The sequence below is a fragment of the Drosophila pseudoobscura genome, chromosome 4 (genome assembly GCF_009870125.1).
Source record: "Drosophila pseudoobscura strain MV-25-SWS-2005 chromosome 4, UCI_Dpse_MV25, whole genome shotgun sequence".
NCBI lineage: Eukaryota > Metazoa > Arthropoda > Insecta > Diptera > Drosophilidae > Drosophila > Drosophila pseudoobscura.
Genome location: NC_046681.1, coordinates 16,449,295 through 16,476,816, shown reverse-complemented (window position 1 = coordinate 16,476,816; position 27,522 = coordinate 16,449,295). Strand labels below are relative to the sequence as shown.

Here is a 27,522-nt window from a genome sequence, read left to right as displayed (position 1 = left end):
AAATATACCGTCCGACCCTCAGAAATATACCGAAACATACCGTCTCATTTAAAAAAGACAATATTGAAAATAATATTGAATAATATTAAAATATATTGAAAATAAATTGTTTTTGCCTGGGATGACAATCATATTCACAATTCTATAACATCCATTTCCCCCAGGGTAATGGAATGTGCATGGAATGGGACTCTTGACGTCAACCGGTTATGACGACTAATTCCTGGTTATTCTTTCTTCCGTCGAATATGCCCAGCTATATAGATCTCTCAGTTTTGCCCAGATAATTTTATATGATTGCTGAATCAATTTTGATCAGGAATAACTACTTTTAAGTACTTGCATGTTTTTTGTTTTAACAAAAAAACGGTTTCAACAAAAGTGTTCAATAGTCGCAGGTTGTGACGTCAATGTTGCTGGTATTTGCAGACTCATTTGTTGTCAAAGATTGTTGTTGTATAAAGATACTGTTTTCCAACCTGCTTTCAAACGTAATTAATAAAGACCTTGTGTTAGATTGCATTTTAAAGGCCTATTCATGCATTTCAATTCACCTGTTTTCGACGCAAGTCAGTTAGTAAAGTCTAATGTCATACAGCTATTTGCACTGTCATTCGACATGTAACTTAAATGTTCTTTACATATCGCTGGCACAGTGGCGCCTCGCAGCACTTGGTACATTTTCGAAAAGTTGCTCAGCATGCTGCGTACTAGCGCCACTAGAAAGCGGCAAACAATGGAACCTCAATCCCCAAGTACAGATTCAACCGATTCACAATTAATGATCATCATCATATAAATTAGCATTTGCTCAGCTGGCAACGCCCACATATAAATAGCTTGTTGCTTCCCGCTTCATTGTCCTGCCGCTGGAACGGAGGCGACCTTCGGCACTGCCTTATAAGGCCAGACGCCAGCGGGAGTGAGTGCGATCTTCAGATGCGTCCCGTCCCTCTGCGACTGTCGTGGAGCGATACTGCCAGTAAGTCAATTATGGATTTTATTGCCGGTTCTTATTCTTTTGTTGTCTTACTGATTCAGCAAGATCTTTGTTTGTATTTTTTCCCCTTTTAAGCGGAGCTTCTGGCTTTTGTTCAACCGCAGAAAAGCTGAGGGGTCTTTTGAGCCCCCTCCCCTCTAGCGGAGTAATTTGCTAAGCAATTTTTATTCAAATGTGAAGCTTGTTTTCAGGTGAAAACTGTCGGTTAAAACCTCTGTCTGTCTACGCATCTGAACTCGTTTTTTCATTATTTCTACGGTGCGTGGACAAGTTTTACCGGCAATTCGATCAAATTTCACTTTTTATGAGAGTATCTCCCCAGGTAGCTGCTGCTAAATTGATTTGTCACTTAAACCGTGGTAACCCCAACACCCCAACGTGGGCCTGTAATAAAAGAAAAAAGAAAGGCAGCCCAGCCTTAGCAGAGCAGTAATTGGTAATTGCAATGTAGGTGAGAAATCTGTCTGCCACTTTGTTTCGGTTGGCAACAAGTGTGGGTGTCATCTCTGTCCCCAAGGAAGGGTTCAATGAACCGGCTGTACTACAATCCACTTAGGAATACCCGCCTATCTCTAGACAGACACTTTGCTTCTGGGTTTTATGACCTATCCAATGGCCGTTGCAGGTTGCAAAGTGCTGATAAGAGTGTCTTATTCAAGCTCTAACTGCCATCGTTTGTTGATATTTGTGACTCGCGCACAGCTGGGTCTCCTAATTGATGATTTCATTCATCCACAAAAGCAAACAAAAAAGATTCAATTGGAAAGAACTCAGACGGAAGTGAAATACACCTCCTATTCGCTCGTTCCCGCTGTACCTGTGGGAACCGGTTTGCGGTCTAACTGAATTTGATTTTAAATTTTGAAATGTGAATTTGAATTTTAACCGCCAAACTCAAACACAACAAAGACAGTACGTACAGCTGTCGGGCAAGGTGTATTAATTCAGGGTGAGGCATTGCGCTCGCTCTCCCTGATGATCGTGTGTTTTATATATAGTACATTTCGCATCTGAAAGCATGCAGTCGTCACGATTGCCATTTCCAAGGCCCACCAGTCGTACCAGATCATTCACATTTTCAAGAGAGCAAGAGTGATTCTCACTCGTGAGCGTAAATGCTCCACCCTATCTTGTAACACTCTGACGTCGCTGCTTTAGTTTTCCTTTCTGCTTTCTGGTTTCTTCCTGGCGCATTCGCTCAATTTTCGTCGCCGCGATCACAACGTACAGAAAAGCATACCAAAACGCCAGCCGATTCCCGTTATAAAACATTTAAAGTTGAACTTGTACTTTTTGTGTAATTGTGCCAATTGTGCGTGTGTTAACCCTTTGTTTGTGCAGAGTTCAGTGAAGAGTGCAGCATTTGTCGTTGGTAAGTTGTGGCTTTGTTTGTGCAACCAGAACGAACAAAAAACTGCAATCCGGTTTGAGCCGGTGCAAGATCCCTTTTCTCCATTTTGCCCACGGCGCAATTGCAACAGCACCTTTACCCTCTCTCTCTCTCTCTCTCTCTCTCTCACTCTATCTCTCGCTTAATATCATCTGCCCGACGCCAACGCTTTTGAAGTTTCTGTTGCGTCGCAGTCGCAGTCGCATTCGCAGTTTTTTCCCCCCTCTCGCACTTTGTTGTTGTTCTTATTTGCCGTAATGAGCGGTGGTGTGTGCTATACAAGAGTGTCTGTGTGCTTGCATACTCTTTTACAGAGTATTTTTGATACTCGACTGCGTGTAGATCATATTGATTTACTGTTCTTCGCTAAATCTGAACGGAATTGTATGTATCTCTCGTATATGAATAAAAGGGATTGGATCTTAAAGGGCATCAAAAGTTGCGGTGCCTGGAGCCTAGCCCTGACTCTGTTTTAGTTTACTGTATTTCTGCCAGCGGCCTGTCACTCTTCTTATTGGCATTGCGCTTTGCTGTTTGCCGCGGCCTGTTCTTTTCAGCAGGGGAGTGCAGTGGGAGAGAGAGAGAGGATTGATTGAGGGTATGTTGTTTTGTGGCTGACTCTGCTATAGTGGGAGAGAATATGTGCGTCGTTTAGGCAAATGAAAGTAATTGTAATACCCTTCTTTCACCCAGCTTCCTAGGGACATTGAGCGTTTTTGTGGATCTTCCATTTAAAACTCCTTTTCAAGGGTATACTCCCATTCGGTACACGAATCCTTCTCTCTATCTCTATCTCCCTATTTTCTTCCCGTTCGCTGCTATTGTTTTCTCCAATAGGAGAACCAATAGCCCAAGCCCATACAAATAACAGGAAAAAGGTAACCGTAAGCAAAAAAGAGCGGCGAACACAGAGGGACCCTGAGGGGTTCAGCAGCTAGAGAAAGAGCCAGCCAGAGCAAGGAAGAATGACAGCTAGAGCGTAAGACAAAGAAAGAGAGGAGCCAGAGGCTAACAGCACAGCGGAGAGGGATTCGTTGGTGCCCATTCCCTCGGACTCTGTTTGTAGTTATGGCATCTTGTTATGGGACTCTGTTTGCCGTAAATTTCAATGGCCATAAACAAATCAATGCACGATGCATAAATCTGTTAACTGTTCATGTGTGTCCCGCCGTAGCGCGTGTGTGGGTTTTCGCCCAAAAGAGTCGTAAATTAAATTAAATGAGAGTACCGTACCGTTTGTTGTACGGAGGGCTATTTCTTCAGGTTTGTCATTCTGTCAGCAATTGACTTTAATTGAACTTTGATTGACATCTGACGTGGGTGGGCTGGGTGGGTGCTGGGGTGGGGTGGGGAGTTTCTTCCTCCTCCTTTTGTTTGAAATCGTCTCTGATATGCTGATACGCTTCCCACGCTAAATGTCTAATACATGTTTTATTTGCGACCTGGTGTTTGGTGTTGAGCAACCCCTGACTTGTGTTTGATTTGCATAAGGGGTTCCGTAACATTAGTGAGGGGTAAATGGGATTAAATTTTGCACCCCTAACTAAAGATATCCCACGAACAGACAGAATACCAAGTTCCACTCGTCTTAACATCTCCCTGGAACATCTTCTTGGAGCATCCACTCATGCCAGCCTTCGTTTATAATTTTCTTAACATTTTACACTATATTTCTTTCTTATTTGTTGTAATTTCTTTATTTCCAGTACTTTAATTGGATTATCGTGATAAACCCTACATCTTGAACGTATTATTTCTGTACATTCCATCGAAAAAAGAGCCGAAAACAATACAAAGATGGTGAACAATACCGTTGATACCGTTGATACCGTTGAGGGTAAGTCTTCTTCGTTTCGTGTTTGCTTTCCATCACGGGATTCTCATTACATTTGCACACTTTTTCATGTGTTTTCGTGTTGTTCTTGTTTCCGAAGTTGTTTTTCCTCCGCAAAAGAAACGGAGGAAAAAGTTCAGTTAACTTGAGTTTCTTCGTGCAGTCCCGCGGGTGTGGGGCTCGCTGCAGCTGTGTGTGGGGGGGGGGGGGGGGGGGGGGGGGGGGGAAATCGCCTCGAAACCAAACAAAAGATGCCACGCCTCGTTGCCGTTTTTATTGTTTGGGAGTTTTCCTAGTTTTCCTGGTTTTCCTACCAGTTGTTGTTTGCATTTGCATAGCAATCATAAAAATGCCAGGCTGGAAAACTCGCGTACAACAAAATTCATGCGCTGTGCACTTTTTGGATTTGGATGTGGCTGTGGGTGTGGATGTGGGCCCTCCTCCTGCTGCCAGTCGAGTGGCATAGATTACGCGCCATTGTATCCTAAATACGTTTTATGTGCACTCTTAGGATGCGTGTATCCAGCAGATACATGCATGCATCTGGCCTGGCAACACTGCAGTGTGCCGTTGTCGACAATTTCTATTGGAAATCCCGTCAAGTGCTGGGAGCTCCATTATCGTGTGCATGGCTTTTGTTGTGTTGTGCGGAAGTTGCCGGCAAAATATGTTTTATGCAGATTTTGTGCAATATTTGATGACACTGGCGTTGTCAAGGTGGATTGGCGGACAGGTGGATGCAAAACCCATGCGATACTTTTATTCGCAACAGCTATGGGGACTATTGAAACGGGGACAAATGCTAAATATTGTAGAAAAACATAATACATGAGCATCTTTCAGATGCAAGTATCTTTATGGCTTGACAACCGTTTATCCAGTGATGCATTTGTATCTTTGAAATACAAAGGAATCTAAGTAGAGTCTAAAAGAGGCTTTCCTCCTTTTTCCTTTTTGGCAGTCGAATCTTTAAGCTACAAAATGTCTTTTAAATCTACCTTTTTTCAGTAGAATAACAGGAATGCACACAAAAAGTACGCTTCCTATTCAAAATGCATTAACAAGACTCGTATTTTGGGCGAACATTTCCTACTACATCCGTGCATCCGTGCATCTGTGCATCCGTACAACTGCCTATTATATTTAACTGCTGGTGATGGTGATTTACGCCCTATGGCTGTACAAATTACCGCTTCCAACAGTTGCAGCCCGTCCCCGCCCCCGCCATCCGCTGGAGTCTGGCTTTCATGACTTGCCGAATCATGGCCATGGCTTGGCATCGCCTTGCCTTGCCTGGCATTTATGCATGCAGATATTGTGCAGCGCTGAGGGGTTGTTGCACTCTCCTCCACCTGCAACAACAGCAACAAAAGTAGTTCATAATGCATTCACTGGGCTCGTTAGTTGCCGGCTTTTTTTTCGGGGCTAATGCCTCACGAATGGGCGAATGTCTGGCAGACAGTTCCGCCTAAACGCTAAATGCCCCCGGGGATAGGGCCAGCCGTCATTTAATTAAACTATTTCCCATTGATTGTCAAGAGTTGGTAGAAAACTAAACTGTCGTAAAAATTGATTGCTTCGGGAGCAGAAAACTTTTTCTGTCAGGTTCAAGTTTTCCTTGTCCTTCGATTCCTTTCCTGTGTGTGGGAGGGTGTGTGTGTGTGTGTAAAAATAAATTTATTTTGGAATTTATTGTCGTGTATTTCGGAATTGAAGTTGAAATGTGAAGTAGTTTTGCAGCACTGCAGTTGCCAGACCCAGACGCAGACAAAATCCGGGGGCCGAGGTTCATTGAGCAACTAAATCGGATTCGGAACTTCTCTATTACATTGCATCCTTTCTCCGTTCTCCTTTCTCCTTCAAGTGCGAGTGCGAGTGCTCCTACCCTTTTTCGGCCTTGGTTCTGTCCGACTGGTGTGGAATTTTAATTTTCTGGCAATTGATTTGACCCCACAGTCGACTCTTCCAACAAATCTCTGACAAGGCAGAATTCCCAAATAGGTCATTGCACACACAAAGTGTTGCCAGAACAAATTAAGATGACAAAGGCATTGATAAGCAGCGGTATTTTATTGGCACTGAAAGGGAGGTAACGCCGGAGTGGAGATGGCCAGAGGGGCCACTGTGCCACATCTTCCTTTCGCCCTCTATCTCTATCAACATTCACGAGTTCGCCCCGCGACCTGGTGGCAGGGAAAAATCTCAAATACGAGTATGCATGGACGCCTGCAAATAGGCAACGCTTTCTGCGTGTGGCACGTACAGCGCTTGAATTTATTATCGTCTTGCCTTCGAATATATATGATAATGTATACAGACGTTGGCTCGGACCGTCGTGCGGCGCTCGAGCGGAATAATGATTGCAGAGCCCGCCCTCTGGAGTGCCTCGCCCCCTTTCACGGGGTGCGTTGACAAAGTTGTTCCGGCACAGTCGATAATCACGTGTAAATTACGCCGGGGACCTCTCCGCAGATACATTTTCTGGCCCCCGTCTAGCTGTGAATTTTGCATGATTTTATTTACCTTTCTGGCGGGTTTCCTTTTCAGTCTGCCTGTCTTTTCAAGACGACGACAGGGCCTATTAAAAAGTCATTTCATTCTCTTGGAATATTCAAAAGTTTTGCCTTCATAATTTTACGGGATTCTGCTGCGAAGTCATCAGGCAGAACGACTTGCCCAGGCATTGTGTTGTGCTACTTTCTCCTTGTTTTGTGCCAAAAAGAAAGATATATCCTAGTAGATGACAGTTGCCGTTGCCGTTGCAGTTGCAGGCTCAAAATAGTGCTTGTTGCAGGACACGAGGCCTTCCCCTTCCTTTTCGTAAAGGAGTAACTAGAGCATGAAGCAGAGATTTGTGTGTAGTTTGTGCTGCTTCTGTCAGCATTCGACCCAAATCGATGAAACTTTGAGTTAAATGAATCCATTTTGCTCGAATAAATGAGAGCTCGAATAAATGCACTTTTAAAGAAAACAATAAGATTAGGAATGAATGAGGGAATACCAACAAAAAGAGGTCCCTCTTAAATTTGTATCTTTCGGTAGATTTTTGTATCTTCTTTGGTTTAAGCTTTGTTCCAAGCTTAAAGGACATCCAAGCTACATTCTTAATCTACCTATCCTTTGACCCTAATCGGAGGAGTAAAAGTATTTTATCTGTGAAATGAGAAGATGAATACTCAACATGTAGAAAGTATTTGTGGCTTATGGAAAAATCTACTCACGTAACGTTTATCTTGGATTAATAATGGAACATCATTATAATTTTTGCACATAATGCGACACCCACAAACAGGATCCAGATAGAGATACACGCACACACGCACACACACATGGCATTAAAGCACTTGGGGACTTGCTCTTAATGGAACTTTTTTACGCACACACATATTCCAGATGGATGGTTGGATGGTTGAGGGGTATCCATGGGGGGATTGCTGCTGTTCAAAGAGCACATAATAAGCAAGAAATCTGTTGCTCCATCTATTTACCAGTACGAGTATCTATGTATCTGTGAGTGTGTGCATCTGTGTGTGTGTGGCAAGGGACATGAGATTATAATCAAAGTTCTTTCTTTCTGCCTCTCTCTCTCTCTGTTGCTGCTGCCTATCAAAGGGAGAAACAGAGCGAAAGAGCAAAAATTTACAAAATGCAACCAGTTGCTGCTGCTCAGAAAAACACACACAACATTTTCCCGGGAAAACTCGGGAGAGAGAGAGAGAGTGGAAGGAAGTATGGCATCCTCTCCGAGGACTTTAAACAACAAATGAAGCTGAAGATGAAATATGTTCCACATCATGGGGATATAGGGAAGAGGGCGGGGGGTGTGGCATACAAAACTCAACCTCAAAAAGTCACTTGTGCCACGACGACGACGACATAATTAGAAATTGCGAAAACTGCAAACAAAACTTCTGCCTCCTATCTGCGGCGTCGGCGTCGGCTTCTGCTTCTGCTGATGATGGTCGTTCTTCTTCTTCCTTTACTTCTTCCTATTTTTCTTCCTTCCCTTACACTAGTATATCTTCCTTTAGGTACAGTTATGACACAACAGGAAGAGAGACAAATGTAGAGGGGGTGAGAGACACGCAGCGACGCGATGCGTTGGGCATTGCAAATGAGCTTTTGCGAAAGATTATGCCCAGCAGAAAATGATGATAATTCCACTCCATTTTATAGAAATAATTTCACAGCATATTTCATTTATTTAATTAACAATTATCTGCTAATAATAGTACTTACCTAAAAAAGGAGGAAAGAAGAGAAGTTAAAAGTTAGTTAAATTTAGGTGATTATAAATATTGCATGCTATTAGTTCAAAGGATAGTTCAGGGGATAAGGAATGACAGATGGAGTTATAGCTATGGGATATAACCCTTAAAGGTTCGTTTTCGGCACAATAAGACCTACATATGGGTATATGTTCTTCGGTAGACAAGTCTCCGTTAAAAATATATAAGAATTACATTTTTTAAATTTTAAATGTTTATATTATAACAAAAATCGGTTTTCAAAAGGAACAAATTGAAATGTTTTGTTTCTATTTTTATTATAAACATTAAAAATAGGACTCATTTTCCATTTCTATACTATACATTTAAAATAAGGAGTTCATTCTGAATTTTATAACAAATAAATAAAAATAAATAAATAAAAATAAATAAATAAAACTAAATAAATAAAACTAAATAAATAAATAAAAATAAATAAATAAAAATAAATAAATAAAAAGAAACAAAAAATAATAATAAAAATGTACATATAAATGAAAATATATAAATAAATAAAAAAAATAATAATAAATAAATAACACAAAAATACAAATAAATACATAAAAAAGTAAAATAAAGAAAAATTAATACATGAAAATATATAAATAAATATACATACATAAATACAAAATTAAAATAATGCAAATAAATACAAATAAATAAAAAAATAAAATAATGCAAATAAATACAAATAAATAAAAAAATAAAATAATTACAATCCCTGAAAAATTACATAAATATTATATGAAATACAGCCAAAAAAAAGGAACTAAATTGTATTATTCTGAATCAGAATTCGTAATAATATGTTGAAAGTACTAAGAGAGAATCTCACGTTTCAGTTATTTCCACACTTCCACGCAATATCGTAATAATATGAACCGTGCAAACGTGAATTATCCATTTTCTGGAGAGCTATGGGGTCACAAGTTTGTGGCAGGACCAACGGCAGACAAGTGTAGACATGTTTGCAACAAGCAGCGGCAGAAGCGTAGGTTTTTGCCTGAGACGTTGACATTTGTGCGGACCCTCCGACATGACCGGAATAGATAATTATTTATACCAGTCGCCAGCGCAGACGAGTCTTGGGTTGGGGGGGGAATCCTTCCACCACCCCCCCGTGCACGCACGTTATCCTTCGGTTGCATTTGCCCTGCTCTGGGGTCTGGGGTCTGGGGCTCTCAAAGTTCTCCAAAAAGTAATTCAATTTAAGTTTCATCCGAAACGTAGCGCAGACATCGGGCAAAGGTTATGTCTGTATTACGCTTCTAGCCGATAATTTTCTCCTACCTTCGGCTGGTAATCTTTTCCTGTTTTCCCCCTCCCGTTGGCACTGCCTTTGCCCTGCTTGGGTTGGAGATTTTCACAGCCGAAACATAAAAATGTTACGACCTGTAAACGGAACTACCAGCGATAGACTTTTTTTGTACCGGAGAGCCACAAAAATAGAGATATTAAAATCGTTTTTATGGAAGTGCAAAGCTTTCCCCGAAGAGTTTTTCGAGACTTTCTTTGATTTATTTCAACAACTAGCTGTGGCCTTAAGCCTCTTCTGCTGTACCCAAACAAATTCCAAATCCATTAGGAAATCCATCAACTTTTGGGCCTAAACATTTGCCCATCATCGTCTTTCCTCTCGCCCACAATTTATGAGCCACAAAATAAACTATGGGACCAGGACACCAGCACTTCATTTGCAAAATGAATTTGCTTTACAAAATCCACATCCTTCGTCCTGCTTTTCAATCCCAGAACAGTCGAATGAAATGTCCTGAAGGACGCTGAAGGATTAAGCTGCAGATTAATCAAATTTTGTGCCAACACAGGCGAAAAAAAGTGAGAGGATCCTTTGATTGTCAATTAAAAACGGAATAGAATGCCAGGACACCTAATGAATGGTGGGGCCCGGGACTCAAGGATTGGCTTGTGGCAGCTGCCAGATAGCACAGGACTTCTTTTCCCCCTTCCTTGCCGCCTAGATTTATAGAGTCCTTGGAAGAGACGGCGAACCAATTGTTGCATTTGTCCTGCGAACCGGCAAAAGGGTTCGAATTGAATTGTTGGCAATTTGTTTGCCAGGAGTGGGTGAAGGGTGGGGAAAGCACTCCCCTGCCTGCGACGGCTCTCGATGGATGCGGTGGCCAGGTCTTGGGGCAATTTGTTTAGTATCTTTGTTCGCATAATTGCCCGCACAATGCCGCACATGGCCGTGCCATGCCACACGGAATGGAAACGGAAATGGAAATGGGGAATCCGAGCTTGCGCGAGTGTGAAGAGCCTTAATTAAAAAGCTTTTAAGGCCAAAGGGCAGGAGGTGGCCGCACAGATTGGACTGACACAGGGGGGACGCCCTCTGACCCCACCAATCAACCCTTTTGGCCTTCTGCACGATTGCTCCCAGGAATGAATAATTGTGGGGTCCAAGGGCAAGCGTGATTTCGGAATAAATTTGTATCTGTATCTTGGATTATGTTCGAGGGATTCACCCCCAAAGTAGTGTTCTCTAGGGTTCGAAAATCCAATTGGCAGTTCATAAAAATGCAATCTATAAAAGTGGACTGCTCTATTAATCAATATACCCCAACGCCAACCTTTTCGCATGGAAAACCTCTGCTGAAACTCCGTTTAAGCCGCTTTCGATTAACCAAAAAAAAAAAAAAGACTGCCTTCCGTTTGCTTCTGACTGTCATTCATTCATCACTTGTTGCCTTTTTAAGCCGAAGTAAGCGGATAAATGTTGATAGTAGCAGGATGCCCCTCCACCCCCTGAATCGACGGACGACTAATGGCCAATTAATGGCATTTAAATGCGCTCACGTAATGCCTTCCATTCGGGGGAGAAAAAGAACTCTTGAATATATATTTTTGGTACCACGAAAACCATAAACAGAAAAGTAGGTCCCAGGTCCCAGGACCCGCGACGGCGCTCCGTCGGCTTGGTCAACAGCAATCAAATGGCCATAAATTTGTTGCCAAATGTCGCAAAGCCCCCCACCCCCCCCCCCCTCGTTGCCGTGCCGTGCCGTGCCCCCAGGAGCAGCAGAAGATTGCTACAGGTAATTACAAAACCATAACGCGCGCAAATGTCACCGCAAAATGTGCGGTCAATGTTTCTGGGCCATCAGGCAGGGCACATACCATCATCCTCCCCCCCTCCTGTTGTGGCATCATCATCATCAGGAATCGCAAAACGATTTTCCCTGCTTTTCCGTTGCATAATTTTGTTGTGTGGCGCAATGCGCGTCTGTGCGGAATTTCGCTTTGAAAATCACGAATCACGAATCAGCTTCAGGCTCAAACATTTGACGCGCGTGACATTAACAGCCCGGTCCGGGTCCGGATCCGGGTCCCGGTCCTGGCCGGGCTGGGCCGGTCATTACCAATGCCAAACGACAAGCAAATTTGGCAAGAGAATGGTCAAGTATTAACGGGAAATGTCTTTATTGAATATTTATTTTATTTGAATAAATATTTCCCCGAAAATGTTGATAAATATTTGGTCAAGAAATTGCCGAAATTACCACAAAGTTCTCTTAAGAAATGGCCAGCTGCTGGGAGGATAATATTGTTTGGAGCTGCCAACTGCTCCCAAAAGGCAAATAGTGAGAAAAGGAGCTACCATTTGCTACTAAAAGTCGAAAAGAGTGAGAAAAGGAGCTGCCAACTGCTGCTAAAAGTCGGAAAGAGTGAGAAAAAGAGCTGCCAACTGCTGCCAACAGGCAAACAGTGAGAAAAAGGGCTATCCACTTCTCTCAAAAGGAAAACAGTGAAAAGAGGAACTGCCAATTGCTGCCAACCGTTGCTTGATCTCGAGAAAGTGTGAGAGGAACTGCCAACTGCTCCTAAAGGACAAAAAGTTAAAAAGCGTGCTTTCTACTGCTGCTTAAACTCGAAAAAGTGTAAGAAAAAAAGCTGCCAATTGCTCCTAAAAACAGGAAAGTGAGAAGCGGAGCTGCCAACTGCTGCCAAAAGTCGGAAAGAGTGAGAAAAAGAGCTGCCAACTGCTGCTTGAACTCTCAAACTGTAAGAAGGAACTGCCATTTGCAGTCTCTGGCAAATCAAAGCTGCCACGAAAGGCATATTATCCTGGCAACCTGTACATTATTTATGCCCTGGTCTCGGGGGAAAACCCTCTTCGGCAAACTGCAGTATTCTGAATGATTAATCGCCTTTTAAGGGGTTTTTCGCAGGAAAATTGCTTTCGAGTTTATGGACAATTTGTTCGATAATTTCGCTACGCTTTTCCCGCGTAATGTTGGCAACACTTTGGCCGCGCCGCCACACAATCAACAGGCAATGCGGGGCAGCCGTTCCGTGGAGAAGCCATTTGTGGCCGGGCGCAAGAAACAATTGCAATTGCAACTGCCACACGACACGGAATACTACACGCAGCAAATGCGCGGTTAGCCGCGAGAACAGGGCAAGGGGGGGACGGAGAGGGGGGATTTGGGAAACTCCTATCATTACAAGTCGCCTAAAGCGTTGCAACATACAACTTTGCCAGGGAGAGAGGGGGAAGAGGAGAAGCGAAGGACCTACATAAAACCAGTTAATAAACGTCAGTCCTGTTGCCGCACTTCAGACACACAACGAGAGAGAGAGAGAGAGAGAGAGGGAAGGGGAAATGCAGGGGAAAATCGTTATCATTATATACAATTCTATATGGGAGGGGGACGGGGAGGGGGAGGGGGGGGGGTACTCCGCGCACTACACAAAAAAAGGACAGAAAACTATATACGCGAACACTTTTCGCAAAAGTTTATTGAACCGGAAGTTGGAAAGCGGCTCGGCGGTTGTGTGAAAAGCGGCAACAATGCGGCGGAACAGGGCACACACACACACACACACACACACACACCAAACAGAAAAATAAAGGAGCAACTTGAGCCCTGAGGCAGGCAGGACCCTGTGTCTGGCTACATGTCTGGGCCACAAGAGAGCCCCAGGGCGGACGAGCCGCGGCTTTGCATTTCTTTGCTTTTCTTTTCTTTATTTGTATATTTTCTTTTCGACTGGCAATCATATTTTACCGACATTTCAAAATCCAAGTCCAAGTCCGTATCCGAAATCCAAAGCGAAGGAAGCTCTTGCCTCGAGACACTTTTTTCCCATAACTTATTCATATGCAGTGCTGGGGCCGGGCCAGAGGGCAGAGGAGTCTGTCTGGGATTTCCAGGGGGATGGTCCAGGGATGTACGCGGAGATCCCCGCCTCCCCCCACGCTTATTGTTTCTGAACCCCCTCTGGGGGGCATGTAATTGTTGTTTAAGTGATGCAAATGAGCGTTGTATTCGTAAGAACAACAACATCATTCATCAGCACAACTCTGGTCTGATGGACCCCAAGAATACCCCCAAAAGATCCACATTTCAGATGAATTATAAAAATTATTGTAATTCCCAACCAGTTCTGGAAATAATATCATGAGTTTGGGATTGAATTTGTGTCAAACAATTAGGAAATTACTTTTATTTTTCATTTGTATATACATATATTCATATATACATATACACATATATACATATATACATATATTCATATATTCATATATACATATAACGAATTTTCTTTATAACAAATAATTTTTGTTATATAAAATTAATATTTAAAAAAAATAATTCGAATTTTCCGTATAGCGAAATATTTGTTGTCCGCTTGATATTTGTTATATGGAACTGCTAACCAAATATAGTAATAAATAAAAATAAAAATCAATTTTCAATTAGTTAAATTTGTTAAAAATTTTTCTGATTTTAATTTAATTAATTTAATTTTTTTTATTATAAAAAGTTTACTACTTAAAATTCCTGCTTAAATATTTGCTAAAATAATAATAAAATTACAAGGGATATTTAGTGGAAAAAATTAAAATTCAATTACAGAAAATAGATTTTAAACAGGCTTTCTGAAAAATATTTTAAAAAACTCACTTATTTTTTACCAGCATAATCAATCGGGGTATATTTATATAGAGGGTTTCGTTTATATTCAATTACAAATTCGTGTAAATACTCATCCTTAAATGCATATACCCCCTACCGATTCCTGATACCCTCTAAAAAAGGCAAAAAACATGGCCTGCGGACATTTTTCAACGAAGAAGCGAAGACAAGACTCCACTTCTGTTCGTTCGCTTCATTTCGTTTGAAGTGAGCAAAAAGGCACAAAAAGTGTTTTTTCGGGGAGAGATACTCCTCGTAAAATACTCCGCGACTGCTGTTGTCAGCTGGGAGGGGGGGAGGGGGGCTGCGCCTAAAGGGGCTTCACAGTCACCCTTCGCCTCGCTTTGTCATTGTTAATGGGGTCAAAAATTTCGAGGCGTGATTTATGTCTGTTTTTGAAACTGTGCCGTGCCAGAAAATTGTACAGAAAATTGTTGTGGATCCATGGATTGCTTTAAAGGTTATTAAAATTGATTGTCAACTGTCGTTTGGTCGTTTGTTTCGGAGTATATTAAAAATTGAAAATCATTCCCCCGTGGGAGGGGGATAGATACCATGCCCCCATGACCCCCGCCCTCCCCCCACTGAAAAGGCAATTTAGTCGTGGAATACTGCAGATTGTTTCTATATAAAAACGGCGGAACTGCAGTCGCTTGAGAGTTGCGATATTGCATGGGAAGAGAAAAACGAGAGACGAAAAACTGTGGAAAAACAATCTGAATCCCGGAGATTGATCAAACGGCACGTACAGACGTACCAACATCGAATGACAATGACAAAAGTTGCTAATGAAATTCATTTGTTGACATGCCACATAGGACGAATACCCTCGCTGTGGAAGTACATGTTGTGGCGCTCTGAATGGGGTATATAAACGGTTAAATATATACGTGAATAGTCAATGCAAAATACATTTGGGAATGGTTTAACTACATATTTAAAATGATGGCAAAAAACTCATATTTATGGGTGATTAAAGCGTTTTCTTTAGGGGATTCCCTTTGAATTTTAATATTCATTCGCCAGCTATGAAAGGAAATTCATTTTATTGGGCATTTAAGTGTTTTTTTGTGGGGGATTACTTTGAATTTTAATTTGTAATATTTTTTTGGACAGAAAATTGGATTTCAGAAATTGCATTCGGAAGGAACTTCTGGGCTTCAATGATGAAATATTGTAGTAAAATATTCCAGTAGATAGAAAAGGTTTGAAGTGCCTTTACTCCATTATTGTATCTTGTGAAGAAGATAAGACGCGATCCCCTGAGCACTTGCTTTCTTGTACGCCAACCCTTGGCTCACTCGCCTTGCTCACGAGGAGGATCATAGGAGATAATCGGGAACATAAATCTATGGTATATGGTGTGTAAAATCTTTGGAATCTGGAAAGATTTTACCCCTCAAGTTTTTTTATAAAGCAGATCAAATGAAAGATCCTTTTTTCAGATCTTTTTCGCTTTAAATATTCCAGAAATAATTACTCTGAAGTCCTTAAACAAAAGAATCTCCTTAAATTATGTTGTAAAATGGCATTCCGTGGAAAGTAATATTATTATAGAGTCCCCCACCCACCCCCGACCCATTCGATAATTTATAGTTCCCGGAAAATCATTAAATGTTTGCCAGAGTACAAGAGTTCAGAGAACTTCTGTGGCGATCCCCCCACTCCAGGGGAAAGAAGACTAATGCATTTGTAGTGAAAGATACAGATACAGATACACATATGACCACAACAAATGATGTCCCTGGGGGGAATGTACTGCACCGCAAAACTTCCACTTGAGTGGCGGAGGAGGCTCTCCCCTCCCCTCCCCACCCCCCACCCCTCCCCTCTGTTCCGTCTAGGCCTGGCCCTGGTGCCTTGTGCCTGGTGCTTACTTATGCATATGCGACACCCATAATTATCAGAGTTTTCCACATGCAATGGGAACACATTCTCCCACCGCCGAACCATCCATCGAAACATATGTTTTGTTGCAAAAACCACAAGGAAAAAGACGAGGGGGGGGGTTCCCCTCTATTGGGGGTCTCGGTCTCGGGGCCCTTAAAAAACATTGATTTTTATTGCAGGCTTCGTCCGAAAAACTCCCTCGCGGGGGGTGGAGGGGGGGGTAGGAAACGCAACCCACTAATGACGTTGTTGCTGCGGCTTTTTAAGTGAGAGGGGCAGCAATTTATCAATATATCTCCCATGGTAGTGTGCCTGGTGCACAGACATACAGACCTCACTGTGCAACACTGATATGTGCAATATTGTACGGGTATATAGGAGGAGAGGGGCGAGAGGGGGACTTCTGCAGAGAGCTGAAAACACAGGCAGGGCAGGGCATATTTCATACTCGAATGCCCGCAACTCCTTCTCCTTCTCCTCCTCGTTCTCTATTCTCCCCCGTTGTTTCCCCCCTCCTCCCTCGAACAGTAGCCCCAAACAGTAGCTGCGTGCAAACGACCCCTTAGGGGGGCTGGGGGGGCCAACCGTGGGCTCCCCGGGCAGCGCCGACATATGTTTTCTGTCGCCAATGCAGCGTAAAATTTAATCTTTTTTTTATTTTTTGCCTGCCTGCCGTTTTGGGCCTTCGCTTGGGATCCGCGTAGAACATGTGTTTGCCACGATTTAAATATTTCACAATCGAAACACGAAACAGAGAATGGATTTATGCTGTCAAAATCATTTATTTCTGGCGATCAAAAGTGTTGCTGCGGAGTTCCCAATCAAATCGAATCAATTATTCAATTATGCATTCGATTGGGCTTCGGGCGATAGAATCTGGACGGGGAATTTGTGTCTAGTCTGGGTTTAAACGGTGTTACTTTGTTGTACGACTGAAAGCCATGAAGTTTTTCGATTGAAATGGGCAAAGGAGATGCGAATCCACACAAAAAATATATCTAGAAATGCTGGAAGACATGGAAACCTTATTTCTCCTTCTATAAATATCCAATGCATACAAAACCGTTCCTAAATGAGCTCCCTCAGAGGGAAATCCCCATCCATCGCTTGTTCCCATCAAAAGTAATCTGTAAGCAGTCCTTACTGTGGCCCTCTGACAGGTGACATGTGACATGTCGCCGACATCGTCCAGTGGCCTTAATGCAGTCATAAAACTGCGTATAAAATCAAACGACTAACGAGATCCACCCGCTGCTCCTCCCACTGCCTGCTGGAGAACACCTTTATGTCCTTTTTTATTACCTGAACAGCAGACAACGTCTAGACGGGGGACACACAGGATGCTGCTGCGGGATGGAAGGAAACTTAAAAGACATGCAGGACATCTCGTATTCGTAATCTTGGAGCCGTGGCTGCGCCGTTCCGGCGATCCAGTGACATTTTACGACCCGTTCCGTAAACCCTTTATGTAAATTAAAACAAAATGCCCATCGAGAGAGCACAGCCTCTGGGGACACCCCGAAGCCTGGGAACTGGACTTTAAGAAAAGAGGAAAAGGCAGGAAAAAGCGCCGAAAAAACCAAACAAATAAGTAAAAATCGAAACCCATATAAGCCGTAAAGCCCTTTTGGCCCAGAGAGGCTCTGGCCGGCATATAGGTACGGGTCTACGGTATTGAGGGGCATCAAAGGTTGCTTTTTGGGGCTTCCCTCCTTCCCACTTGAGGAGTTCAAAAGGCCAGAGCTACAAGTGGCTTAGGGGAATACTTACGAGGGGTTGCAATTCTCATTTGGGGTTGAAGTTGAAATTGAAATCGCCCTTCTCCTTGTACGTAGCTCCAATTTGCCTCCTTCTGAGGCTTTCTCCTTCTCCCCTCCCCACTCCTTCCCACTCCTCTCTTCTCTCCTGCTGCTTACGTGTGCAAATGCATTAATAATGACGTGTGTGCACCACGCACGTCACGCCTGGGGGTCAGGGAGGGGCACTGCACGTAATGCGTCACGTGTGCCCCAAGGAGCAGCTGGAGCAGGTGGCTCGCACTTGGGGGGTTATCCATCCATTCATCCCACCCTACCCCTAGTAGAAACCCTGAAAAATAATGCGAATTCTGTAATAAATTATTAAAGTATACCCTGTAATGGTAACAGGGAGGTTTAGTTTGGGGTAAATTATGTGAAAGTAGAGAAAAACTGATGTACACTATTTGTGTTGGATTTTTAAAGCAAAAATATTGAAAATTTCCTGTGAAGGATTTTAATGAGAATTTTCGGATACAAATAATCCAAGATTTATTGCCATCCCTGGGTATATCTTTCTCTAAACCCGCGTTAGATCTTCTTGCCCCATCCTACGGGATACCAGCTTGTCGTATCTGTGCTCAAAAATCTCCCATTTCATGGCGTGAGTTTATGGTCAAGTCCTTGCCACAGCAGCACACACACAACTGTGGCATGCCACCTTTAGTTGCCATAATTCAGGGCTGCTTTAAAAAGTAGTTTCTTCCCTCAGCCAGCCTCCCTTCGCTCTGCGTGTCTAGACACGTCTATACCTGTCGCCCCTCCCCTGCCCTCCCCAACCTTCGTAGCTTTTCCTGCTTCCTCCTTTCTCCTTCCTCCTTTCTTCTTAGGTTCTGTGTCTGCTTTTCCTTATTTACAGTTACAGGTGTGTGATGTGGTCCGTCGTCCCGTGTGTTTGCCTCTTGTGGGGCTTCCTGTTGGTGGAAAGCCACCCCTCAGGTATCCGCTGCTGCTGGTCCCCAGAAAACACGCAAAATACGCAATAAATTCAATTAATTGTCCAAAGCTTCTTATTTCAGCAAATTTGTTGCATGATGCGTAAGGGGTGGAGGGGCACTCCCACCCCACTCCTGGGATCAATGGGAGAGGGCCACCACAGCTCCACAGAGAAGAGTGGCTGTGGCTCTGGTGGGGTCTGCCCCGGTCTGCCTTTTGTTTTTATGGTGCGTAGCAATCTCATTTTATGCTCCTCTGGCAGCATTCCTAAGCAGACGGCTAATTTAATGAAAGGTGGAAAAGTGGAAAATTGCATTTCCCGGGGTCCGTCCGGGTCGCAGGTTCACAGTTTCTCGCTGCCACTAAAGTGGCTTAAAAAATGGCAAAACTCTGGACTTGTGTGCGTGTTTTTCCCTTGGGGGAAAGTTTCCAATCGAAGGAAAAGTTCTTTACGTTTGTGGTTGACGGTATTTACAGTGTTGGACAGCGAGGGATAGTGTTGCAAAGGCAAAACATACGTGTTGAGTGTTCGAAAAGGGATCAAACAGGGATGGGATGGAAAATGAGTGAAGAAAGTCCTTTAAAGGCATACAAATATAGTTTTTGAAATGGTATTATATGGAATAGATGGAGATAAAATCACATAATGATACAAATGTCTAAAAACCACTTTAATTCAAAAGAAAACTCCATCTTCTATAAGTAATTTTACCATTCCACTCCATTAAATCGTCTTTGCCATTCTTCCAAATTCGCGCTAAACTGTTGCCGCTTTTAAAGCCTGTGTGTGTGGGGCATGCCCCTTGTATCCTCTGTGCACTAGTTTTTAATAAAAAACGTTGGCTGCAGCCACACGCATCATGCCACGAATCCTGTGACCCACAGGACGCCCTGCACTTTAAAAATTCTGCTGACGTTGATGGGTAGAACGTAAATTTCCCCAGTGACATAAAAAGGAGGGAATTTTCCAACAGCTTCGCAGCAGCGAAAGAAACAAAGAGAGATGGAGATAGATAAGGGAGAGAGAGAGAGAGAGCGAGAGAAAGCCAAGTGTTGTACGCGTTAAAATTGTTGTATTTTACAGGGCATTCGTGTGGGGTATGTTGTATTTGTGGCAGAAGAAAATTCTCTACAAATAGGGAAACATTTTCGAAGATCAAGCGAAGATTTGGGATAATATCTGTCTATATCTTAAAATAAAAGCCTTTTATCTTTACATAATTTTCAAGGAAGGAAAAAAGTTCTGAGGCAAGGAAGCTCCCTTTCCAGAGGGGTTTTACACCCTGCCCAAATAATAATCTACCATCGTGAATGGTTGGAAAACCCTTAGGACCTATATATCTGGAGATTCCCAGGGTATCGCCTGGTCGATACATTCCCCACAGAGCCGACTGTTATCCCTTATTTTTGTAGCTTTTTGTTGTTTTTTTTCGCCACCTTTTACACACATGCGAATGACTTTAAACAATTTCGAGAACCTCCTGTGCTCCTCCCGCTTTTACGGGGGTTTTTTTCCTCTACGGGAAAATGGGCACTAACAAAATCTAAGGGGGTGGGGCAAAGTGGCAGACAAAATGCAGCAGGAGTAGGAGAAGACAGGTGGCACGTTGCTGCGACATAAAAAATATTTGACGCAGTCCAAAATTTGATTCGCGGAATGTGTGTGCCGCAAAGCTGCTGCGCCACAAAGTGGGCCACAAAAAGTTGCAACGCTTAAGGGGAAAGCAATCAAAGGGTTAACACTCTCACAACAATCAACCTCTGACCCTCGGATGCCCCCAAAACCGAAGCATTCAAAGAGAAAAGAGAGAAAGGGGAATGAGAATGGCGATGAGCTCCCTTTATGCGCATTAAAAAAGCCATAAGACCACAAAGACACAAGAAAACGTTTGAATTTCAAGTGATGCGTGTGGCTCTGGCTTTGGCAGTCATAAAACGTTTTAAGGATATTAAAAAAGCGGCTAAGAACGGGCAACAGAAGATGCTGTTGGCTGGAAAGAAGGATAACTGGAAGATAACTGGGGCCAAAAGGGGAGCAAGAAGGGAAGCACCACTCGAAGCGGCAGCATGACTTGCCGGAAGGACCAAACAGTTTTGATGAATTGACAGAAATGAGAGGGCAAAAGGGAACGGAACCCAAGCTTTTCCCTTTATTCCATAGATTTTTCCCAGGGAGAATATTTTATGAGAAAATATTATGAAATTAAATTCGATTGATTTAAAACGGGGAAGGATCCATTTTGGCAAAATTTAGAGAAAATGTTATGGAATAATTATAGGATACAAAATCCTCGTGGCTGTGGCTTTCGAAACCCAATTGTCAAAATTCAAATTGATAAATCTCCCGCTGATTTAAGGCCATGTGTCGTCGGCAATTTCTGGCATCGTTTTTCCTTTGGCCAAAAGCCAGCATAAATTGAAAAATCCTTGGCAACACCACAACAGCCGCTGCCTGCAGCCGCCCTTTGACCCACATTCAAAATAAGCAAAATACGGAAAACTATTCTACGCTTGACCCCAAAAAACTAAGAGGAAAACTTGCAACTTCAACACCCAAAAAAAAAGAAGCAACTTGAAGTAATCTGAAGGATCGGTATCTCTGGGGGAGTTATCTCATCAAAATCGATTGGAATTACGCCAGAGGGAAGGAGATTGAGGAACGTCTCCAAATGGGGAAGAAATTGAAGCGTTTCGCATTTCTGTGGCTGGGAACGAAGGGCGGAGGGAAAAGCCAAAGAAAAATACCAATAAATATGTGAAGTAGTCGAATCGAAGGGGGATTCGGAAGGCCAAGCCCTCCAATGCAACGCTGGGGTTAAAAAGTGATTTGTTCACTGCGAAGGCAACGGGATTGAGTAATGGACGTCCCATAAATATGCGAGCGAGAGAGAGAGAGAGAGAGAGAGAAGCGGATCTACTGTAAGGGGTAAGAAATGCAAGAAAATACTGAAAATATGAAGGCGTATGATTGAGAACAAATAAGTGTCATCAATAAGTGATGAATAAAATATGTTTTGCAACGTAAGAAATACGAATTGAAACTTTTTGACAGTGATTTTAGTAGGAAAGCATTCTCCAGGAAATCTTTGCGTCCAATCTCCTTATACACTCAGAGAAAACACACCCAAATTTATTTTTAATACAAAAATTGGGTAATTAAAAAGAATTCACTGTGATCTAAACATAAATTAAGGTATTACAAATTTTTTCAAAATTATTTCTTATTTTTATTTATTATTCATTAATTATTTATATATTTTTATTTATACTTATTCATTAATTATTTATATATTTTTATTTATTATTCATTAATTATTTATATATTTTTATTTATACTTATTCATTAATTATTTATATATTTTTATTTATCATTCATTAATTATTATATTATATTATATTTGTAAGATATGAATATTAGTTTATAAGATTTGAATCTCATCGATAGTATTATAAGAAATACCAATGTACTCGATATATCGATACTTGTCCTCGACAAGTATCGATATGCCAACACAAATTAATTGATATACGACAATGAAGACAGAAGAACATATAATAAAACCGTGCTATTAAAAGTTTACATATCAGGTGTGGGGTTTGCCCAAAAAAAAAAATAAATAAATAAAACTCTGCGATGAACTATGCAGACATAAGAGCGAAAACCAAAAGTGAACTTAGCGACATATTGCGTAGGCAAAACGTATATTTTGATCAAGATGCCAACATACACCAATTACGTACAGCAGTAAAAAAAATCATGGAAGACACGCATGAGCTAGGAAATACGGCGCCAAGCGCAGACGAGACTATGCAGGCAGACATTTTTGCAGTCCCGGTTGAGCGCGAGATAGACAGAGACAACCGTAGTGCACAACACGCAGTAAAAGCGGCGCCAGAAGAACATGGTGAAAATGTGCAGAAGGCTCGAGAAGCATTCATGCCGCGACAAGACAACGCTTGTTCGAAATTGACCATGCGATCAGATGAATACGAAGAAGAATCGCGCCGTTTGCAGCAGTTGGAACAATTGTACGTTTCTCGCAAGCGCTTAGCTGATCTCAAATTAAGCATATTGAAAACGGAGAAAGAGGCTATGGAGTTGGAAACGCCGAGAGATTGCATCGACTTGACACACATTGAGGCGTTGATGCGTCCATTTTCTGGAGATGACGACCAGGCTGTAACCAGTTGGATAAGTAACTTTGAGGACATTATGAATTTCCATGGTGTATCCGAGTCAAAATGCTGGATATTAGCGAAGCGGCTGCTAGGCGGATCGGCGAAGGCGTACATCGACCATGTGGCGCCTTTGACTTGGCAATTGATGCGAGCAGAATTGCTCAACGTCTTTGAGCAGAAAGTGACAGCGTGGGACATTGGAAAGCGACTGGAGGCACGGAAAATTGCAAATAATGAAAGCGCATTGCAATATTTCGTCGCAATGTGCAGCATAGCGTCGCAAGCAGACATGGCCACGAGCGATGTGGTCAAATTCATCGTAGAGGGACTGCAGGACAAGACGGGCATGGCAGCATCCATGCTATACTGCACCACACTCAACGAGTTGCGTGACAAGATGGTCACCTATGATAAGGTCAGAAGAGCTCCTGGCGTCGTAGCAATTCGTAGCGAAGGTATGACAAAGGGAAAACTAAATGTGAGTATGGCAGTTGGGCAGCAGCAAGGTGGTGGCGCAATGCGTTGCTACAACTGTCGGCAATTTGGGCACGTTATGAAGGAATGCAGTCAGCCAAAGAGACCGGATGGAGCATGTTTTAACTGTTGGAGTACCAGCCACCTATATTCGCAGTGCCCGAAACGAAAGATGGCCACTAGGGTAGCTGCAGTTCAAGATGAGGAGCGACCAGGAGAAAAAAACAACGACGAGCTAGCGGCTGTCCAGTCAATCACTTTATGACTTCCGTTTGGTGAACAAAGAGGCGTCAGTATTTTTAGTTTATTTGATACAGGTAGCCCTGTAAGTTTTATTCATAAGTCTTTGATACCGAAGTCGGCTATAGTTGAAGCCTATAATGAAGTTAGGAAATACTATGGACTAGGAGGACAACCAATTCCCATATGGGGAAAATTTAAGTGCCATATTGAATTTTGCACAAAGAAATATATCGTTTTATTAAACATCGTAGATGATAACATGCTGCCTTTGCCGGTATTGTTGGGACGCGATGCCCTTAAAGTTATTGAAGTAAAATTAGTTCATAAGAAAAATATCAATGCGAAGCAACACACACCATTAAGTTCGTTAAAGCAAAAAGCTATTAGTTTAACCTGCGCGTCTTTATTCACCGAAAGTAAAAATAATATTAACATAAGACTATATGATAAGTTAGACGGTAATCAATCAGAAAGAAGCGAGCTAATCAAACGTTGTAATCCATTTAAAAATCAGACACAAGAAAACTCAAGGAATGACAAAATGGTCATCGAGAATATGAATCAAGGCGACGAATTCAGTAACTTTTGTGCGTCGGTAGAGATTGATGAAGAGGAACATATTAACGTAGGTTTCGAATTTGGCCCCACTATTGCAGAAAAGTGTAGGGAAGTTATTAAGACATACTATTTACACAAAGAATTTGACTTTAAAGCACCACCAAAGTATCAGATGCAGATTCGTGTAACAGAAACAACACCATTTCATTGTACTCCGCGTCGTTTATCCTACCATGAGAGAGAGAAAGTAGCTGAAATAGTAGATGATCTGTTAGAAAAGAAAGTAATCCGTCATAGTGAGTCTCCTTATGCTTCCCCGTTGGTCCTAGTAAAAAAAAAATCAGGAGAACTTCGAATGTGTGTCGATTACCGTGGTCTGAACAAACGAATTGTTAAAGATAATTTCCCATTGCCCCTTATTGAGGACTGTCTTGAGTTTTTAGAAAACAAGTGCTGTTTTTCCATTATAGATTTGAAAAGCGGGTATCATCAAATAGGCGTAGAAGAAAAATCAGTTCCGTATACATCGTTTGTGACACCGCAAGGACAGTATGAGTACTTGAGAATGCCCTTTGGGTTAAAAAATGGATCAGCTATTTTTCAAAGATTTATTTCGGAGCTCTTGAGAGACTTTATTAGGAACAAAAGCATTGTAGTGTACATGGATGATATATTAGTAGCGACTAAAACAGTTGAAGAACACATGGATATATTAAAAAGACTATGCATTCGGTTTAGCGAGCAAAATTTAGAGATAAATTTAAAAAAGTGTAGGTTTGTCAATCGAAACATCGATTTCCTGGGGTATAAAGTTAATCAAAACGGAATAGTTCCTAGTGATTCCCATATTGAGGCCTTGAAAAAATACCCAGTCCCTCAAAATGTAAAAGCACTGCACTCATGCTTGGGATTCTTTTCGTACTTTCGACGTTTCATGTTGTCATTTGCGACGACAGCTAAGCCCTTGGTGCAGTTGTTAAAAGAAGGTGGTCCGTTTCCTATGAATAGAGAACAGGTGAAGACGTTTGAAACTCTTAAGAATGCGTTGGCAAATCCTCCGGTATTAGCCATTTTTAGCCCAAATAGAGAAACGGAATTACATACAGACGCAAGTTCATACGGTTATGGCGCAATACTGATGCAAAGACAAGATGATGGGAAGATGCACCCTGTGTCCTATTATTCTGGCAAAACAACAGAAACAGAATCACGTTATCATAGTTTCGAACTAGAGACATTAGCTATAATTTATGCATTGAGGCGTTTTAGAGCATATTTGGAGCATAGGTCCTTCAAAATAATCACGGATTGTAATTCGTTAGTACAGACGTTAACCAGAAAGTCAATTAGTCCTAAGATAGCACGGTGGTCCCTAGAGTTAGAGAACTATGATTACTCCATTATGCACAGACCTGGGGCCAGTATGGCGCACGTTGATGCGCTGAGCAGACAAGATCAAGTGACGAATATGTTAGAGGATGGTTATAGAGTCAAATACGGTTTAGAAAAGTCTAATTTAGAAAAAGATGATAGTAGAAAGCATTATACAAGGAATAGTGTAAGTAGAGACAACCCTAGTAGTGAGCATAGAGGTACCGTAGAGAACCCTGTGATTAAGTGTAGAGAATTAAATATCAGTAGAGAGCGTAGTAGTACAGTAGAGAACCCTGCGATTGAGTGTGGAGAATCAAGTGCAGTAGGAAGTAGATTGGGAAATAGGTGGAAGTCTGATGATAGAGAGAACCTTGGTAGTGATTGTAGAGATAACATAGAGAATAGTGAATATAGGGAAGAGGATGGATCGAAGATTGAAATTAGAGATTTGAGCCAATGTAGAGGAAGCGTTAACGATGTGGTGGGGGGAGTAAAGTACATTAGTAGTAGGAATTCAGATAAAGTGAAAAAATGTGTTGAGGATACAGTAGAGAGGGACAAGTTAGAGTTTCAGGAGGAAAGATTACTAAAATCATTGATAGTTGGGGTAGTAGGTGCAACGCCAGAAGATGTTGATTTGATATTGCAAACAGAACAGATGCGAGACAAGGAAGTAGTTAGGATTCGAAAAATGTTAGAGGATGGAATTGAAGTAGATTATGAAATGATAGATGGTATTGTTTACAAGAGGAGTTGTGAAAACAAACTATGTTTCTATGTACCAATGTGTATGGAAGAGCAGTTGATAAGGCGGTCACACGAAAAACTAGGACATTTGGCCGCAGAGAAGTGCGTGAGTGACCTTTTGAGGACCTACTGGTTTCCGTCAATGAGAAGTAAAGTGGCAAGGTTCATCAGAAACTGTCTACCGTGTATACTACACTCGATGCCTAAAACAATCCATAACAGAACGCTCCATAGTATCCCAAAGTCGGGTGTTCCTTTTCATACCCTACATGTTGATCATTTGGGTCCATTGCCGAGTATTAGATCTAAGCGAAAACACCTCCTTGTGGTAATAGATGCATTCACTAAGTTTGTCAAATTGTTCCCGGTTAATAGTACCAGCACGCGGGAAGCGAAGGATGCCTTAAGTAAATATTTTGATTTCTATAGTCGCCCTACTAGGATAATATCAGATCGTGGGACCTGTTTCACCTCGTTAGAGTTCTCTAGTTTTCTGCAGGAGAGAGGGATAGAGCACATTAAGGTAGCTACAGGTGCACCGCAGGCGAATGGCCAAGTGGAGCGGGTGAATCGTGTTCTTACTCCTATGTTAGGAAAACTGTCAGAGCCCCTTGAGCAAGCCGATTGGTATAGGTTGATGAGCAAGGTAGAGCACGCCATTAATAATTCCGTTAACAGCAGTACGAAAAAGACACCTAGCACATTGTTATTTGGAATACCCCAGAAAGGACCCGTTGTAGATGAATTAACCGAATACCTAGAGGAGAAGTTAGCGTCAGAACTTAGAGAGTTGGAAACTATAAGAGAAATAGCAAGTGAGAACATACGGTTGTCGCAGAAAAGAAATGAGAAGATGTATGCCCATAAACATAGAGCCCCATTGAAGTATGA

At 42.1% G+C, this 27,522-nt stretch overlaps 1 protein-coding gene across 2 annotated transcripts in view; it reads left to right on the top strand.

The window, feature by feature from the left end:
- Positions 1-2,170: 2,170 nt before the first annotated feature.
- Positions 2,171-27,522, top strand: part of stai (stathmin) — an 80,824-nt gene continuing 55,472 nt past the window's right edge. Inside the window, exons 1-2 of one of the 2 annotated variants that reach the window (XM_033381114.1) lie at positions 2,171-2,372; positions 4,097-4,227. In XM_033381114.1, coding sequence (XP_033237005.1) covers positions 4,188-4,227 — 40 coding nt within the window. In that variant the 5' untranslated portion in view covers positions 2,171-2,372; positions 4,097-4,187. The remainder of the gene's footprint in view (positions 2,373-4,096; positions 4,228-27,522) is intronic. The other variant, XM_015179752.2, reaches the window with a different exon arrangement.